Source organism: Populus alba, chromosome 3 (assembly GCF_005239225.2).
Source record: "Populus alba chromosome 3, ASM523922v2, whole genome shotgun sequence".
Taxonomy (NCBI): Eukaryota; Viridiplantae; Streptophyta; class Magnoliopsida; order Malpighiales; family Salicaceae; genus Populus; species Populus alba.
Window position 1 is genome coordinate 15,362,656 of NC_133286.1, and position 19,087 is coordinate 15,381,742.

The window sequence follows — 19,087 nt, forward strand, 5'->3', positions numbered from 1 at the left end:
TAAGTTCACTCTAAATACGACTCAGTAATTGCAGGGTTTCGGAGACGATAATTGATTAACAAGAAACAAGCTTGATAAGCCATCGAGGAAAAACAACAAAAATGGACATGCAGCAATTATAGCTTCTAACGTCAATCCTGCCAATACTATTTTTATCAATTCGGCGACATCAGGCATCAGCTGAAAGGAGAGCGGCAAGGATATGTGTGAGTACAAAAGCCAGATGCCACCAAACGGTCTTTAAGTTCAGTTTCTCATAACAAAACATGTTTCTGGAACATTTAAACAAGGATGATCTCCGCATCATCTTAGCCCATCATATTACCAGAATGGAGCTGCTATACACTTATGCTGCCCTGGCTGTGTCACGAACTAGGGCAAGCTTGGCCAACAGGCCACAGAGCTGAAGGTACGAGCCAACACCATCGCAGATTCTCATATGGGCAAACCCAGTTTCCTGAAAGCTCATGATGTCATAGAAAAGTGTGATAAATGGATTAGATAGATGGAAGGAAATGCTAGGCAAGCAATAATGTTTTACCTTCATGAACTCCAATTTCAGATATTCAGCCATATCATAATTCTTTATGATTCGGAAAAGGGTTGTAATTATGTCAGTGGGGGAATAGCCCATATCATAGAGATGCTTCAGACCAGAACAAGCATCATCAAATTTTCCCTCAAGCACCTGGCGCACCATATTCTTCACATGCAATGGATGAGGCTGATCACAGACCTGAAAAACAACTGACAACCTAAGATTCTCTAAAAGTCTAGATGCGTAGCGACAATAAATACCAAGGTTATGCACCAATTTTGGGTTGTAACCTTGAAAACATTTTCCTGGTTGACAAAATGGAATCCACTATGTGTAGCTTGCAAGTTGTTCAAGGCCTGCCTCATATCTCCATCAGCAGTAAATATAATAGCTTCAAGACCTTCAGGAACGTAAGGGACCTTCATCGAGACAAATAAAGGTCAATGATGGTTGCATCAGGTTTATAAACACGCTCTACTATCAAAGGTTCATTGAGATTTTAATCTTGGGGAGCCATGCCAAAGAGTCCCCATCAAGTTTAACTGTACTTGTAAACTTTCATGAGAAAATTCAGGCATCATACACTCATGTAATCTCCCAATCAAGATGTATTTGAATCTTAACCTAGTTTCACAAAAAAGTCATTAAACAGGATTAGACAGTGTTGCTTCATACCCAGTTCATCTACCATGTTTTCAGGGATAAAATATCCTGCATATTTAAATGGTGATTGACCCATTAAAATTTGCAAGGAGGTAAATGTCAGTTTTCCGCCTCATTCTTGCTTGTTTCAACTTTCACAGTTTAGAACTACCTTCAAAAGTCAAGGCATGCTCATTCTGTGGAGTAATAGCTCATTTACATGTTGCCTCAGCAGAAAGGTAGTTTAATTGATAAAGAAGTTTGTTGATAGCAGCACAGGCTCCATCACTTTAGGTTTAAGGCACTGGTGCAGTGAACAACTGGGAGGACTTTCTAGAACAGGCATGATAAAGTAAACAAAAAACTGGCAGATGATGAAAATTGAAATTACCACTCTTAACAGTCAAGTTAAATTCAGAACCAAGAAAAGAACATAGATGAGAATAATGGCTGCTAGTATTAAGCTTTAAATGGTACTGATGTGTTCAGTATAATGCAAAATTAAAAATCCTTCACCTGTTCTGCTCCAACTACAACCATGAGACGACCAAGTATCTCTTGATCAGATAATCTTGAAAATCGAACAATGGCACATCTACTTTGAATAGGCTCAATAATTTTAGAAGATGTGTTGCATGCAAGAGCAAACCGAGTGGAATTTGAATATATTTCCATGGTTCGTCTCAAGGCTTGTTGTGCTCCGGATGTCATGCTGGAAAGGGGTTGATGAAAAGTGAATAAATACCAGAAAAAAATTGTATAAAAATAAATTTGTTAACTAGAACTGCTTGTTGCTGTATGGAACAAAATGCATCTGGAATAGGAAAGTAAAATTCTAAAGCACGTGAATAACATGAAAAAACAATAACATAGTGTTTGACCATCAACCAAGTGAGAGATAATCATTGGATACCTATCAGCTTCATCAAGAATTACAATTTTGTGTTGTCCAGGAGGCAGTGTCACTTTCTTTTGTGCAAACATCTTAATTTTGTTCCTCACAACATCTATGCCCCTGGAAAGCAATAAGGAGGTGATAATGAGACAAGAAGGCAAGCAAGGAAAAGTACTGGAAAGTCTTTAGCACCCTGAAGCATGTCATCTTTGCTAACCTGTCATCTGATGCATTCAGCTCCAAGACAGCCTCCTTTGAATTTGGTCCCAGAAGCTCATGTGCAAGAGCCAAGATACTTGTAGTTTTGCCAGTTCCAGGAGGACCCTGAAAATATGAAGGGATATAAGTATCAACTAAGCAAAAATGAAAAGCACATAACTACAAATCTTCATGTAAAACTTCACCATGGTATTGAAGCCACCCTTTTAATTTTCAAAAGATTTTTCTATTTAAACCTTTTAAAAGTAAACTAGCATATTAAAGTTTGCCCAATTAGAAATCCAAAGTGGGTTGTGAGCTATAACCAAGAGTCAACCGCAGTGTTTGCAATTTTAAATTTTTGCCTGAATATTCGTAATAGTTCAAATATGGATTTAAAACTTCATTCCATCCCTGAAATTTTCATTTTTCCAAGCATCTATCCACTGGATAATTTGAAGCTCAATAGGAGATGCTTTGGACCAAAATCTCAGTCCCTGGTGATCTCAATTCTAGATTCGACTTCATCCCACGAATAGCAAAACCACTCATTAGAACACCTTAAACCCGGAATATGCAAAATTCATCGTTATGGAAATATTTCACAAAATCCATTGCAATGCACATTATAGCTTAAATATTTCCTTTATCACCAAAATTTTCACTCAAACCCAGTAAACAATTCATCCATATTAGTATAAATATCACATTATCATGTTGATAATCAATACCCCGCGACCACATACAAAATACATTCGATCTAGAACTGTTGCAGCAGTAGAGAATAAATAAAAGAAGGAAGGGAAGCAGAAGCAAAATAAAGATTGGAACGTAACATACGGCTAAAATGAGATTAGGCATGTTTCCATCGCGAGCAATGACTTGGAGGCGAGAGACGGCGTCTTGGTTGCCCACGATGTCAGCGACTTTGTTGGGCCTGTATTTCTCTACCCATGGAATGTCGTAGTTACTGCTGTTGCTCGATGATGCCATCGGTTAGAGAGATGATTGATTTGATTTTTAAATTTTCTTTTCTTTTGGTTACAAGAAAGAAACCCTTTGCTCTCTCTCGCTATCCCTAGATAGAACCTCTTTCAGTCTTTCGACTTGGAGGGAAATTGCCAGAGTGAAGCGGAGGGAGAGGATTTTATTTTTCCTTTTTCTTTTAATATATTTTTGGGTAAGCAGAACGAGTACAATTTTCAAAAATAAATAAATAATGAGGAGGGAAAAATTACATAGACTCGAATTATTAATCACGGTGTAGTTGTGCTTAAAAAAATAAAATGCATGGGTGTTGTGGGTAATTTTATTTTTTACAAGTACTATTACTCATTAAAAAATTAATCAGGATATATATATTTTTTATAATTTTTTAAACAATAAAAAAACTTAATTATCTTCAAAATCAAAAATTTTAAAACTGACAAACAATAATATTCCTTGTTTTTTTTATTTTTTAAAACACAATAAAATTGAAATAAAAAATATTAATGCACGGTAGGCATGCATTGACGCACTTTAGGTGGCACCTTCTGGCAACTAAAATTCCTTTTGTCGTATTGTTGAAAGCATTTCTATTAACACGGTGCGTATTAGTAGTAGTAGGGTATTTTTTTACTGGTGGAACTTTTTTTTTTGTTTTTTCTTTTTTTTTCCTAAACAAAATTTACTACTCCATCATTTTTATTGTAGATATTTAAACTTCAATTGAGTTTTATAAAAAAAATTTATATAAAGTGCTTTCATTCTAATAATTTAAGTAATGTATTTAAAAAGTTAATGAAGTTGACATTATTTTTTTGATTTTTTTTTTAATTTCATTGGTTTTCTTTTATTTTATTTTTATTCGAGTTATCTAAACCTCGTGACTTGCTATGTGGGTTTGACGGGTTAATATGGACTGGCTCAACTTTTATTGCTCAAATTACATGTCTATTAAGACTATTATACTAACTTAGGTTAACTTTGGTTTTTTTTTTTTAATCTAATTTCAGCTTTTTATATTTAAACGGTTGAAAATTAAACTAAATCATTTTTTATTCTTGAAAAAATATTTATTTTTCAAGTTATTATGATTATTTTCTTTTCTGTTTGTTATAATTATTTGTTTTTTTATCATGTAATTAATTAAAATACAACTAATTTATTTGACCGAACAAGACTATAACTTAAGTATTAAAGTTTTCTCCGCGCTTATAACCCAAATATTATTTTCTTATAAAAAAATAAAATATACCCACAGCTTACCACAAGCCATGTCTAATAACTAAGAAATCCATAATGATTTTCATCCAAATGAATATGCACCCAATCCACTGTGAATAGTTGGGTTCAGATATTGCTGGTGAAAAACAAAGTTCACTTACATTCATAAATTTATTCTTAGGGTAAAGTTTTACATCAATCCAAAACTTTACCCATACCTAATTCAAAATTAATTTACATTCATAATATTGTAATGTTCCTAGCTAGATGAAGATAGAAACCCTTCGAAACGTCGTCACACTGCCCTGGATCCTGCAAAAACCTGAGTTGAGAACATATAGAACTCGTTCTTCTTGGTCAACTCGAGCTTAAAAACACAACCCTTTTTGCAACTAATTAATACTCAGTGGACCCTTCGCAAAAGGATTGGAAAAGGGGGTTTAGTGCTTACCAGCTCCACTTTACCCAATGAATTGAAAATTTGTTTCCATGCATCACATGGATGTTCAACCACATTAGCATGAAAGTATGAACTCTGCTCTCCAGCCTCCGTGCATGATATTAGATCAGTTTCATGTATAGTCTCATACATGACACCTTAAAAAAACTAGATAAGCGACCTGTACTCTGCTGGGGTTATATATTTTTTTATATACAATTCTTTTTAAAATATAAATTAAAAAACTTATATATACAACTAATTAAACAAATCAAAAAAAATATCAAAAATATATAAAAAATATAAATAAAAAGGCTAGCTCCTTAACCTCAGCCATTCAATAAGGCCTCGCATGTTTGGACTCTTAAATCTTTTTTTATTTTATTGTAGATGAGGTGGATGACATGTCATCCATTATTTTTTTTTACTAAAAATTCTGACGTTGCATTATTTAATTTTACCTATATTTCAGTTGATATAGTTGCCAAAAAATTAAGATTGAAGCTTTTAAACCTAAAACTCATTTTCAATTAATTTTTGACCAAAAACACCCTACGCAACATGATAGCTTCCATTTACTGCATAAAAAAACATCTCAAAATTTGAAATCAATTTGAAATAAAAAAAATCTTCTTGAGCTTAGATATGCTTTTTTTATATTTTTTTCAAGGTAAAAAAATATTTAAATTGAATTCTCCCATTAAATACAATTATTTAACACAAAAATCAATTATTTTGATATCCATAATTGATACTAATATCATTTTTCTTTTCTAACATTGGAATTCAATGATCTCTCTTTAAAATCAGAAACTAATAATAACAAAAATAAGTTTTTATTATAAAATTGAATTGAAAAAACACTAAGGGACTGAATAGGTATAATAGTGAAGTTTGAGGACTAAAATGAATTGTTTTTGAAAATTTTGAAACCATTATCTATTTATAAATTCTTTTCTCCTTTGACCCCTTGTTTTTCACTTTTTGTCCAAAGTCAATAATTCTGATTTATTTATCCTTTAATTTAGCGTAAAAGTATGCAAACATGACAAAAAAAAATTGAAGAATCAAAATTAAAAAATTAAACAGTAAATTCATAGTAAAATACAAGAAGATAAACAATACATGTGTACAGTAAAAAAAATACAGCTTTTAGTGTTTTCTATAATTGGCTACCCTCCCTCTTAATGAACAGTTTGCCTTGCATGAAGTTAACGTAGGATCATGAATGACAAACTTATCCGTCTCAGGATCGAAGGTTGCAGTTCTTTCAAGCCCTCGAACACTGTATCCATGACCAAGTTGAGAGCTTTTTTCGCAAAAAATAAATATTAATGTTATTTTTTTAAAAAAAATATTTTTAACATCATTATATTCAGGGGTAGAGCTATAATTATTTGTTATGGGAGCCAAAAATTAATATATAAGATATAATATTTTTTTTAATTTATTGTACATGAATTGTAAAACAAAACCTGTATAATTTATTCAAATAACTTACTACAAACATATAATGATCTTTATATAAAATAAAATGTCTGGAGCAATATCAAATTGAGTCAAAGCAATTAAGTTAATTTCATCTTTATAATGTATCTATCATTTTAATGTTTTGGTCTTTATATTTGTAAAATATAAACATACAAAGTATATAAGAAACACTAGCTAAAACGAAGCATTATTTATGTTTGATAAACTTTGAAATAAAACAAAAAATAATAAAGAATGATTTTTACATATTTATTTTAATTGTGCTCATCGTTCTTTTATAGAATATAAATCATCAATCATCATATAAATTGTGAATCTTTCAGTAATTTCTTTTTATATATAGATAATCAAATAATTCGTAAGAAAATCATTCTTCATCTGATTGTGAAGTCTTATTATAACAATATTCATCATTGAAAAAGCTCGTTCAGTAGGCTATGAGTTATCAATATTTTTTTTTAAAAAAAAATCAATTCTTCTTATTTTGTTCATGATTCAACCTAAAATAAAAACATATAGCATAAGAAGAAAATTGATAATTTTGATGGCCTTTGCTAAAAACAAAAAATATATAAAAAATCCAAGCATAATTAAAACAAACCAGTAAAAATATATCTAATTAATTAAAAAAAAAATCACTATAACAAGAATTCAAAAAAACAATTGGTAGAACTAACAGACCTGAGAAAAAAAAGCAAAAATGATAGAATTTATATATAAAAAAACATCATCAAATTATTAACAAACATCTAAAACAAAAAACAATTAGATTTTAAATTTAAGTTACCTTATTTTGTTTGTTGAAAGATAAATTAATTGGTGGCTCTCTATTTTAATTTTTTTGTAGAAAAATTTTGCTCATGGTTTGTGTTTTTTTTTTTTTTTGATATGCTGCATGATTTATATTAGAGTAAATTGATGGCTCTATTTTTTATTTCACAAATTAATAATTTTACATTTTTTTTCTTTCCCACGTAGATCAAGAGTAAATTCAAAAGAAATCAAAAATAAAAAGTCACACTTAATTTCATGCTCACTTCTTTAAAATAAAAAATATAACATCTCCTCTCATTTAATTACCCAATAATTAAAAAAGTAATATTTTACAGGGGGCCCAGACCCTGCTTGCCCCTTTGATTCCCTCCTCTGATTATATCTGAAAAATACTAAAAACATATTAATTTTAAATTAATAAAAAAATATATTTTTTTAATTTTTTTTAAAAAATACTTTTTAAAATATAAAAACAAACAAATTCTAGTTTGCTATGACCAGTCACTTATATTACAGGGACAACGACTTTTGTTGGTTTTTTAAAATGTTCTATAAAAATATATTAAAATAATATTTATTTATATTTTTTAAAAAATTAAATTTAATATTAACCTAGACACTAAAAAAATATTAATTTAAAAAATAAAAAAATTTTAATTTTTTTAAAATACAAAAACTAAACAAAACATTAATTGCATGTACGGACATCCCCGCCGACCATCACAAAGGGTAAAGAACCGGAGACCTCGCTCATAATCATCAAGAAAAGAACATGTAAAAGAGCACCTTGACCTTTAAATATCAAATCAACAAAATATGCCGAGAAAGCAACAATTAATGCAAAACAAAGTGTCGACTGTACAGCTTACCCATTGAAGATCCGTAAAGGCAGGTTCGTCAACAATACTGCAGCAGCTCGTTTGTGGACGTGCTATTAGATATTTTTAAAATGTTTTTTAAAATTTTTTTATTTTATTTTTTAAAATGTATTTTTAACAACATTAAATTAAAACAATCTAAAAATAAAAAAACATATTTAAAAAAAAGATTTTTTTTTAAAAGTATTTTTGAAATAAAAAATAAATGTATCAATCCTTTAGCCTCCCAGCCACTTTTCTGCAATACCACAGCTTTCGAGGGCAGCTTGTTGCTTAAAGAGTCAAAATTTTAGGCAAAGAAAGATAACATGGGTTTTTCTATTTGTTTTTCTTTCTTTTCTTCTTCTATCTCCCTTCACCTCTATTTACACAAGAGGTTAGGAATGTAAAATTAATTAAAATTAATTTATAATAATTATATTAAATTTGAAAAATCAATGAATCAAAAAGATTCAATAAGAATTAATTATTCATAATTCATTTAATTTTGCAGAATCAATGAATGTTAAGAAAATAGAAGAACATAATCAATTCAAGATTAATGGTTCACATAATTAGCCTTTAACACTTCATTCTCGAACAACTAATAAAAAAATTTAATTACAATGAAAATAAATATGGATTTTAAAAATTAAACACGTGAAAAAAAAAACAAATTATCTAAGCTTAGCATGAGTTTTTTTTTTTTTTTATTTCACCAAGAAATTATGTATTAAGCAGAAGCAGAAAAGGATACATCCAATTCTGAAGATGACGAATCATTTGTTTATTTTTTAAAATATTTTTTTATTTAAAAATTAAATATTACATCAAAATTATTTGCTAAGAACATCAGGGACCCAACTGATAACAGTTTTATTTTCGGGATGAAGTTGATAACCAGTCAACAGTTAGGGGTTCATTAGAGGTGTTGACATTTCTTCCAACCAATCATAATTTGGCGCGGAAGTAAGTAATTATTACAACGCAAGTATATTTAATTTTTTACCGTAAAAAAGGGAAAAACAGAATCCATTTTCCATTTCCGTTACAGAACATAAATCTCTCCAAAATTCTTTCATCCCCGCAAAGAACCAACTACAACCCAAAAAACAATCTCTCAATAAGAGAACGAAACAACCTCCGATCCTCAAAAATCCTGTAACAATCTCACCTATCAAAAAGGGAAAAAACCCTCCCCCTCAACTGGTTGAAAGAAAAAACAAGATCCCGAAACAACCAAAAGCCCAAAAATGTCCTCCACAACCACACCAATTTCCACCACCACCACAACCCCGACACGAACCGGATCATCCGATGACATAATCGACACGACGCCGTTTCTTTCCCCTGGTCAACAAAATGAACCCAATCCCAATCCAAGCCGCCGATCCATCCGCCGCCAATCCCTCCGTGACGCTGCCAGGTTTCTACGCCGTGCAAGTAGCCGCCGTATGATGAGAGAGCCATCGATGTTGGTTCGTGAGACGGCGGCGGAGCAGCTGGAGGAGAGGCAGAGTGATTGGGCGTATTCGAAGCCTGTGGTGATTTTGGATATCATTTGGAACTTTGCGTTCGTGGCCGTGGCGGCGGGGGTTTTGGTTTTGAGTAGGAAGGAGAATCCGGGTGTGCCTTTGAGGTTGTGGATTTTAGGATACGGGCTGCAATGCGTGCTGCATATGGTTTGTGTTTGTGTGGAGTACAGGAGGAGGAGAAGGAGGAGAGTTGGGTTTGGAGGAGGAGGAGGAGATGGTGGGATTGGGAGTGATGGGAATTCGAGTTCCGGTTCGAGAGGTGATTATGGAGAGTATGTCAGTTTGGCTCAGTTAGAAGATGATGGAACTAGGTATGTTTGTGGTGTCCGCTGCTAGATGTTTGAGAGTTTAGGGTCTTTGATGAAGTGATGTGAAATTTATGATTTTAAAACTGTTTGGCGTTCCTTATTTGGCCTTTTATTTGAAGGGTTTTAAAAAATATTACATATTTGATTGTTCCTGATTTGATTTGCCGCAGGCTGGCGTGGGTTGTCATGAGGTTGAGGGTGGTGTTGTGATGGTGCAGTTATGAAAGATGAAATTTAATTATGGATTTAGGATAGGATTAAGTAAGCCTTATATAGGTTCACCAGAATGTGTTTTCATTTTCTGATTTAAAAGTAAGAGTTTTTAATCATCATTTGGCATGCAATTTATTACCTTTTCATCTTCATCTTTTTACGCACTGGCCTCACTTTATTACCTTTTTTTTCTTCTTTGAATCGCTTGTTATTATTTTGTAAATCCACTAAGGAACTGGGACTAGTTGATTTTCATGCTGTGTTTGTGCTGCAAATGAAATCTGTGGAATGGGAGTCTTTTGTTCATTCTTTGTATTTTAACTCTATCAGCAGTGTTGCGAAGCATCTGGAATCTGCAAACACAATGTTTTCTTTTATCTGGTGGATCATTGGGTTCTACTGGGTGTCTACTGGTGGCCAAGCTTTGGCAGACGGCTCTCACCGGCTATACTGGTTTGTTCCTTCTCTCCCCTTCCTTTTTTCATATGGCTTGAGAAAATGTTGCTTTTACAGTCTCTTACCTTCTCCAACCTGCCTTTGTTTTGCAGGTTATGTATAGTTTTTCTCGGTTTTGATGTGTTCTTCGTTGTTTTTTGTGTTGCCCTGGCATGTGTCATCGGCATTGCTGTGTGCTGCTGTCTTCCATGTATTATTGCAATCTTATATGCTGTTACTGACCAGGTAGACCCACGTATCTACAGTCATGTTCATCCTTTGATTTTGTATTGCTATAACAGTGCCATTTCTTTTGGAGTTTATTACACTCCACCCTTTCATGTTAGTCATGTGTATCGTGTGCAAGCTGAAAGTAGAACCAGAGAATAATGACCTAATGAAGTAGTGTCATTCACTGCTAACTCATCTAGGCCCATTGATTGAATTTAGAAAACGAAAACGAAAGGCTGGGTTATTTTGAGGTAGACTTGATTTGATGGCACAAATGAGAATTATTTCTAATGGTGATGCTATGATATTCACTTGTTAGAAGAAGCAGGCACATCGAAACCGTAGTAAATTTGCTTGGTTGGTGTTTTCTGCTAAAGTTTTTCCTATAGCTTGAAGGGAGCACTATTCAACAATTTCTGATTAACTGAACGAGTTATCATGTTAAGTAAACTAACAAAGTAACAAGTTTATCTTCATCCAGTTTTACCACATATTGCTTAAATATTATATCCCATTGGTCAAGGTGTTATCTTGTGCCTTCTGTTTAAGTTCTGCTCAACATGTTGTCCTGGAATATAACTTAGTGATCTGGATGATCTGTGATGATGGTATAGTTGATGTCCGTAGCTTGTTGGGCAAAAAAGCTTAATAATGCATGATGCCAAAGTTGTTTTTGAGTGCGTGCTTTATATGTTCTGTTTAGCTTACAAAATGCATTATCGTGCAAGTCATGTGCTTTTGAAAGTTTCACACGTTTTAATGAGGCATGAGAAGCAGTTTGACTTGTAGCAAAATCATGCCAATTTTGTGATAATGGTTTGGAGTTTTCTTCCCTTTGAGCCTCTATAGTTTGTTCAAATTATGGTTGCAGAGTGGTCATATCTTACATAATTCCATGATTGATAGTGAGTTGAATTTGGGCTTCAGAGGTTTGTGTTCAAAATCATATAGATATTCGCTTGAGAAGAATATCTCGGAGCATTAAAGGTGATTACAGTGCGAATTAGTGTTGTTAGAAATTTTGTTATTTGAATAGGAATATTACTCCTCCACGGATCAGAAGGCTGATGGATCCATGTCTAATCATTTAGGCTTGAAAGGATTGGATAAAGTTTTGGAAGGATGGTTTTTGTTGGAGATGGGAGGATTAGCCTCAGTTCTGTCAAGGCATGGTGGGCTACTTTTTGGGCTTCAGTCACATTATTTATTGGATTGACATCTTAAAATGTTGTAGTGTTTTATAAATTATAGCGTACAAAGTATTTTAGATGTACAGGAGTAAACTAATTCTATTCAACTGCTCTCTCTTATTGTGTCCCTTCGATCTCTTCAACCTGTTAAAGCAGGAAGGAGCATCCAAAGAAGACATTGACCAACTCGCAAAATTCAAATTTCGAAGGGATGGTGATATTGAAAAGCTCACTGGTGATGAACAAGGATGTTTTGGAGGAATAATGACTGAATGCGGCACAGATTCTCCAATGGAACATGTTCTTTCAGGAGAGGATGCGGTACCTAGTTCAACTCTTGCTTTGTTATTTGATGCTTTACTCATCCTTATTAAAAGAATATTTGATGATCACTTGAATTCAAGCGGTGTCTTAAGCATATGAAATTTATCCTTTTCTTATCTAGCATAGCCTTTCTGAAACATTTGATAATTATAAATGCTTAATACTTTTGTGGTTATCACGAGTCAATTTATCATCTGTTGATTAAAAGATAACCTTGTGTCGCAATTAAGAATACATAGGGGGGTAAGCTTGACTGGGGAAACTTGCTTGGCTTTGAGTGGGAAGGCAGTCAAACTGCATAACTAAACTGATGCTTATGCTAACTTGTAGGAGTGTTGCATCTGCCTCTCTGCTTATGAAGATGGGGCTGAGCTAAGGCAACTTCCATGCAGTCACCATTTTCATTGTACCTGTGTAGATAAGTGGCTATATATTAACGCTACCTGTCCTCTCTGCAAGTACAATATCTTGAAGAGCACGAGCCAAGACAGGGAGGAAGTGTAGAAGGATTGCAAATACTTTATAAATCTGTAGACTTTGTCATGCCGTTCTAGCTCAAGCATGCCATCGGACTAGTACGAGCTCTCGCTATTGTTGCTGTGGTAGGTGTTCTGTTGGCTGTGGGCAAATATCTGTTCTTGGTTTGGCTTGCGAATGTGCATGTGTATAATGTTGCTTCCCGGTACATTTGAATACTAATTATGTCTATTTATTTTCTCTAACTAGATAGCAGAAACATGACAGATGGCATACACTCTGGTCTGTCAGGATTTTCTGTGTGGGTTAACATTAAGAGTGCTTTGGGGTTCTGGTTGAATAACATAATGTGCGAGATGTGTTATTTGTGAAGTGAATAAATTCAACAGAATATTTCTGAACTCTGTTGCTTGCTTGTGTGTTTTCTCTAAAAATGGAGACATCCAGGTTGGTCGTAACGCTATTTTATCTGGAAGCTGCAAGCAAAATATTCACATGACCAGACAAAACAAGAGACACCGCTAAATGTTACTCGCAACGAGGAAAAAAAAGCAAGAGGAGTGGGACTCGTGGGCAGTCGGTAAAAAATAAAGAAAGAACATAAAGCCTAGTTTGGTCCCTTACAGGACTCCGATTCCGAATCCAAATTGGATTCGCATTTTCTGAAGCTAAATCTTCTCGGCATTTTCTTGAGAATAAAAATGGAGCACCATGAATGTTCATGCTGCCGATGAAAAAGAGTAGCGATGCATCCATTTTACGCTTAGAATCTCCTCCTTTTCAAATTTTAGTTGCTTCTTTACATTTACAAATTACAAGCAGGTTATATAGTCTCACCGTTCCCGTCTACCTAGTCCTCCCATTTGTGCCTCCAGGGGATCACGGTTACAAGATTTTGAGCTCCAAGTGGCAGAAATCGTACCATCGTTTTAGCAGTCGCCAGCTTCCGTGAATGAACAAGTGTCGAACAAAGATGCTGAGAACGTGAAATGCTGGTAAAACTCTCTAAGGATTTAATTGCGTGGTGTCTTCCTAGTAACGATTACGGGTCCTATTACTTTATGTATAAAAGATTGTTTTAAATATGAATTTGATAGTCTTCATACAACAAGAAAAACTTATTAGTATTGCTTTCATAAATCATAATCCGTAAATTTAGTTTGTTTGCTCTAATAGTAAGTGTTGATCTAAAGCATACTCAATTTTAGAGCAGACCAATTGTAGCTGGAAGCTAAGCTGATACAAAGGCTCTATTTAAGAGATAGAACATTATTTGGTAGAAAAAAAAAATATAAATATAAATATATTTCTAGAATAATTTTAAAGTAAATATCTGTATAACATGAAGATATGTTATTTTAGAGTTCCTCTTCGTCATTAATTTTGATTAAAATAGCTCTGTAACCCATCTAGTTTATTGAATGCTGATTAGCGTCTTCCGTTATTTACTACCTAAAAGATATTTGGAACGAAATGATTATTAGTTCTAATCTAATCATCAAAATCAAAAGAAATTTGATGTGAAGGTTTAAAGTTTTGAATCGTTTATTCCTAATCACAATTAATTATTGGAACCTATAAAAATAATAACATTTTGTTCAGGCTAACGGAATATCCCATTCAGGCGAAACACGCCTAGAATTCCAAATGCACGCCGATTATACACCCAAATTTCTAAAGACTTAGAGCATCCATATGTTAATGGCTATTTTTTAGTTCTTAGCTAAAATAGCTGGAAAGTCATTTTAGCTATCTCTTTGAAAAATATAATCATATTCATGCTCTCCAAAATAAGAAACCGCACTATGCAGCCATGCTACATTTTTATTTTTTTACACAACGAAGCTGGCGTTTCGTTTCGGGTCTTTATTTTAGCCACAACAAACATGACCTTAACCAGCGATAAATGAAATTAAAAAAAAAAAAAACATGACAAACTTCAACAACAAAGATTGGGCATGCAAAGAAGATTGGTAGGTTAGGAAAGGGAGAAATCACACATAAAAGGCTAGCATCTAAGCAAGAGGCAACTTTGCAGTTATCCTTGTAGCAATGCAGGTTTGTTCTTATTCAGAAAAGAAAGTAATTCACACCATACATGCCATCTTGTTTGAGTAGCCGGCGAAATATGTTTATCAGAATAAAAAACACAAAGATAAAATGCAATGTAAGCGCATGTCAGCTAATGCCTAAACAGTTAGCACAAGTAGCTCAAGCAAAGTAAAGGAAAAAAGATCAAGCAAGCAGGAATTTTACGTAGTTGCAGCGTGAATATAGACGTTAAAGAAAGTCACCTATTACGGGGATGACATGGTTGCACGCATCTTCTTTGCCGGAGCGAAAGAGTCATCTAAGTGTGCCGCAGCAGGTGCAATGTTTTCCAGCTCTGAGTTCACCTTGTCACATGAAAGCAGTAAAAGGTCAGGATAAAAAATGATGTTGGGTTTTCTCCAGTTTTTTCTCTTAATTGATGGAATTGAATGACCCTTGAGTTATTAGAAAAAAAGGAAGATAAGCACATGAAATTTAGAGGGAAAAGTATGCGGGGTTGAGAAGAAATACAATGTGCTGTTACAGAGATGCACACACATATTTTTAATTAGAGCATGAATGGTCAGGTAAGCAAAATGTTAAAAAGCAAGGAAAAGTCCAAAAAATTGGAAAAGAATTTAAAAGGGAGTTATGGGAAGATTGTCCTGAACCCGTACTGCGCTAGCTCAGGCTGGAAGTGAAGCCTTCTTGTTCCAGTGAGGCTGGGTCCCTCGAGATCCTACTGAAAATCTGAGCTTGTTGCCTAGAAAGATGCTAAAAAGCAGACAACAGTAGGAGGGATGCCTGTCGGAGTTATTGGAGTGGTTGGTGGGGGCATTAAAGAGCTAGACGGAGCTGCTTTTGAGCTTGCTGGAGTGGTGTCAGGCCGTGACGAAGGCTGGAGGGGTATTTTGGGAGGGTCGGTCATTATGTATGACTGAAAAAGATACAGCAAGTGGAGCTGCTATGATGAGAGAAAAAAAAACATGGCATCCTCTCCTAAACTGAAATTGACAGGAACGTGTATGAACTAAGACAGGATTAAAAGTGGATAAAAACTATAACCAAAACAAAAAGAAAACCAGCAGCTAGCCTAGCCTCAAACAAACTAACCTATAACAATCCACAAGAGAAGAACAAACATACTGAGGAAAAATCTAGTTAAAAATGAACTAAATCATCTAATCCCACCAAGGAGGGGATAACCCATCCCAAAATAGAGGATAGACTGAGCAAATTGCCAGCTTAAGAGTGTATTAAATGCACGTCCATTCACAACACCCAACATCAGAAAATGCACGAGAAGGACCTCCATCCAGCAATAGCCATGCATGACATTCCTGAAAGATGGACATTCATTTAAGTTGCTAAGAAAGGTAAATCAACATGTTGTTATGAATGGAGACAAATTAGGCTTATAACCAGTGCAGATTAAGCTGGAAAGGAATGGATACTTTTCAGGGAAGATATTTGAGGGTTTGTATACCAAATTAAAGAGAAAGAATCATGGCATGCGCTTCTCCATTTCAACTATAAACAGAGGGGTTTGTAAAAGCAATAGACAGACAACAAAAAACATTGAACGGTAGAAAGAAGTGAGCTAAAAGTTACAGAGCGCGTGAGTTGTGAGTTGAGAGTTGAGAGAGTCTCTTCCATTGGTGTAATTTTTAGTTGCAGGGTGTTTGTGAGTTGAGTTGAGAGAGCCTCTTCCTCCATTGGTGTAATTTTTAGTCTTCTCTATTATGAGTAAAATCAGCAGTTCTGTGAATGTGAATGTAGGTAATTTGTCAAACCATGTTAAATTGCGTGTTCTTAACTCTAGGCATTGGTCACAGGTCCAAACAACATGTATCAGAAGAAGGTGGTTTTTCATCTTTTCCCAGAAATTAAAGTGATCAAAACATGTTTTGAATATACCACTGTGAAGAAGAGACCAAGACGAACACAACGATGAAAATGATGTGCGAAATTTTTTTGGAGTGAGCCACATGCTCTATCATGCGCCACTTATTATCATGAGCTTTGTCTTCTTCACCTGATAACCCAGACCTTGACCTGATATGCAGATCATCAACGCATCAATAAAGAGGTCCAGCCCACCCCTGCCACATCATTTGCCCATCATCAATGCATTTTCTGATGCAGATATCAGAATGATGGAAGATGACCTCAATGTGTTGAAGGTCTCCCTCCGCGCTGCGCGCGCGCACATGCCCGCGATAAGAAAATTGTGGAGCAGCTTGAATATAGAAGTTCTCTTGTAGGAGATTTTGAGTAATCAATTGTTTTATGAGTGTAAAAGATGCTTGCCGCCATTGTTACTGACATCTTTACTATTATTTGCATATCATCTTTCAATTACATGATTTCAATGCGAGATTTAATTAGCGCAAAGGAAAAAAAAGCCAAAGCATTTTGAGATCAAATTTTTAAAGAAGGGCTCCATCTTAGCAATGATAGCCAAGCTACTATTTGCATATCATCTTCCAATTACATGATTTCAATGCGAAATTTAATTACAACACAGAAAAAAAAAAGTCAATGCATTTCGAGATCAAATTTTTTAAGAAGATCTTCCATCTTAGCAATGATGGCCAAGCTAATGCTCAAGAAATCCTTAGACCTCTCCACCTTGGCCTTGATCTCATCAGGTAACACCGATTCCATCTCCTCCAAACCGTCTATGCAAGTATCTTGATCTGTCATGGCAGCACTGATCCATGTATGGATGTCGTTCACTTTTTCCAAAGTCAACATCTTCTCTCCAGGTCCAACCTCCATTGCCAACAAAGAATCGTTGAGCTTACCCAAGGAATCATCAAACAGGCTCCCGCAATCTCTCATAGCAGCCTGAGAGTTAACATCATGTGAACTAGTGAATAAAGAAGAGAGGCACTTGAGATCTGTAATGGAGACTTTGAGAGAGAGCTTGAAGATGACTTCTGGGTCAGGTTTTGTTGAAATGTTAAGAGAGGATATGCTGGTGAAGCAGGACGATGGATACAGAGTCATGTCGCAGACTGTTTTGATTGATTCAGCTGAGTTTGATGAAGAGAGATACGGGAATTCGTCTGGTTCGGTATTTGACTCATGGATCAATGCTGCAAGGGCTAGACCGAGGATTAGAGTTAAAAAGAGGATGGATGAAACGCTGATGATGAGGATTCGGCGTTTTGATGCAGTACTTTCCTGTTGGTGAGGGCTTTGATCTTCAAGCGGATTCACTTTGCCATAGCCTTTGAAAAAGTTGAAGGATTCCATAACCAATTCAACTGATCTCTAGGTTTTTGGGTTTGGAAATTGATTGGAGGTTTGATGTTCTTTCTACGACTAGGAAAGGAAATGGTTGAAGTGGCTGTCCAACACGATCCCTGATTACGACCATGTCTTAACTAATCCTTTTCCTTTGACTGTTCTTTCTCTGTTTGTGATTTAAAAATTAAAAATTATATATATTTTTTATAAAATATCATTTTGATGAGTTTTAATAATTATGGATTTTTTTTTAATTTATTGGTGTTGAAATTAATGATGAGAATCAAACCCTATTATTGTTATGTTCTTTATCTCTATCATATCAAAACTTTAAAGAAACTTTTCTATTTAGTAGAGAAATCATAACTTTAAAGGATTTTATTTCTTTCTTATTTTGTAAAGATATTATGAAGAGACACTCAAGTGGCAATTCTAGTAGAAACCATAACTTATAACTAGAGTTTGATTAGGAAACAAGGTGGTGGTGGTTAGAGATTATAGTCATGATATAGGAATTTGATTTGCTTTTATTGTAAGAATAAATGGTATATTAGGGATAATTGTTCTAAATAAAAGAAAAAAAAAGAAGTTTTTCAATGAGGATGGTCATATTTAGAGGAAGAAAGATAATAACAAGAAAAATCTTGGATGCTATTATTGTTGTTATTATTATTATTATTATTTTTTATTAATATAAGTTTTTGGATAAATTTACGTTCATTTTAATTAATTCCACAAGTTCTAAAATTAACAAACTTCTAGTGACTATTATATTAGCAATCACATAGCTTGAACATAAAACTATAAAAAAAAATAAATCTTTTAATTTTAAGTTTTTATAATTAAAACACCTGTTATTATATTATGAGTTTTTCATGATTGGCTTTGAAATTGGAATGGATCTGGCAAAGCTCCGTTATTGATCTTGAAAACTTACGGGTTTATCATTTGCTGCAAGATCCTTAAGTTTATGTTCAACGGGAGAAAGATTTTGAAACAATTTCCAGATTTGTTCTCTACCTCATCTTTAAATTGATTGAAATTTA

At 34.0% G+C, this 19,087-nt stretch overlaps 3 protein-coding genes across 6 annotated transcripts; 1 reads left to right on the forward strand and 2 right to left on the reverse strand.

Moving 5' to 3' along the window:
- Window positions 1-236: 236 nt before the first annotated feature.
- LOC118028507 (replication factor C subunit 2) lies at window positions 237-3,381 on the reverse strand. Its single transcript, XM_035032108.2, has 7 exons — window positions 3,114-3,381; window positions 2,293-2,399; window positions 2,094-2,195; window positions 1,697-1,892; window positions 829-957; window positions 542-736; window positions 237-457 (listed from the first exon to the last, which is right to left on the reverse strand). Exons 1-7 carry the CDS (start codon window positions 3,264-3,266, stop codon window positions 347-349), a joined length of 993 nt encoding a protein of 330 aa, XP_034887999.1. The 5' UTR covers window positions 3,267-3,381; the 3' UTR covers window positions 237-346.
- Window positions 3,382-9,058: 5,677 nt separating this feature from the next.
- On the forward strand, window positions 9,059-13,156 carry LOC118028506 (E3 ubiquitin-protein ligase At1g63170). Of its 4 annotated transcripts, none has more exons than XM_035032104.2 (5): window positions 9,059-9,888; window positions 10,429-10,551; window positions 10,647-10,779; window positions 12,108-12,275; window positions 12,609-13,156. In XM_035032104.2, exons 1-5 carry the CDS (start codon window positions 9,296-9,298, stop codon window positions 12,780-12,782), a joined length of 1,191 nt encoding a protein of 396 aa, XP_034887995.1. In that variant the 5' UTR covers window positions 9,059-9,295; the 3' UTR covers window positions 12,783-13,156. The 4 variants fall into 4 exon arrangements, with proteins under 4 accessions (XP_034887995.1, XP_034887997.1, XP_034887998.1 ...); XM_035032106.2 differs by having other exon boundaries at window positions 10,432-10,551; XM_035032107.2 differs by having other exon boundaries at window positions 10,432-10,551; window positions 12,111-12,275.
- Window positions 13,157-17,212: 4,056 nt separating this feature from the next.
- LOC118028505 (pectinesterase 3) lies at window positions 17,213-18,191 on the reverse strand. Its single transcript, XM_035032103.2, has one exon. The coding sequence runs from the start codon at window positions 18,045-18,047 to the stop codon at window positions 17,325-17,327; it is 723 nt and encodes a 240-aa protein (XP_034887994.1). The 5' UTR covers window positions 18,048-18,191; the 3' UTR covers window positions 17,213-17,324.
- Window positions 18,192-19,087: the final 896 nt, after the last annotated feature.

What these genes read in the sequence shown, in the direction of transcription:
- LOC118028507 (XM_035032108.2), bottom strand. Translation starts at nt 3,266, where the DNA reads ATGGCATCATCGAGCAACAGCAGTAACTACGACATTCCATGGGTAGAG. An exon ending in CTGAATGCATCAGATGACAG is followed by an intron (nt 2,196 to 2,292) that starts GTTAGCAAAGAT and finishes ATTGCTTTCCAG; the next exon opens with GGGCATAGATGTTGTGAGGA. An exon ending in TTGTAGTTGGAGCAGAACAG is followed by an intron (nt 958 to 1,696) that starts GTGAAGGATTTT and finishes GTCTCGATGAAG; the next exon opens with GTCCCTTACGTTCCTGAAGG.
- LOC118028506 (XM_035032104.2), top strand. Translation starts at nt 9,296, where the DNA reads ATGTCCTCCACAACCACACCAATTTCCACCACCACCACAACCCCGACA. An exon ending in TTAGAAGATGATGGAACTAG is followed by an intron (nt 9,889 to 10,428) that starts GTATGTTTGTGG and finishes TAACTCTATCAG; the next exon opens with CAGTGTTGCGAAGCATCTGG. An exon ending in TATATGCTGTTACTGACCAG is followed by an intron (nt 10,780 to 12,107) that starts GTAGACCCACGT and finishes AACCTGTTAAAG; the next exon opens with CAGGAAGGAGCATCCAAAGA.
- LOC118028505 (XM_035032103.2), bottom strand. Translation starts at nt 18,047, where the DNA reads ATGGAATCCTTCAACTTTTTCAAAGGCTATGGCAAAGTGAATCCGCTT.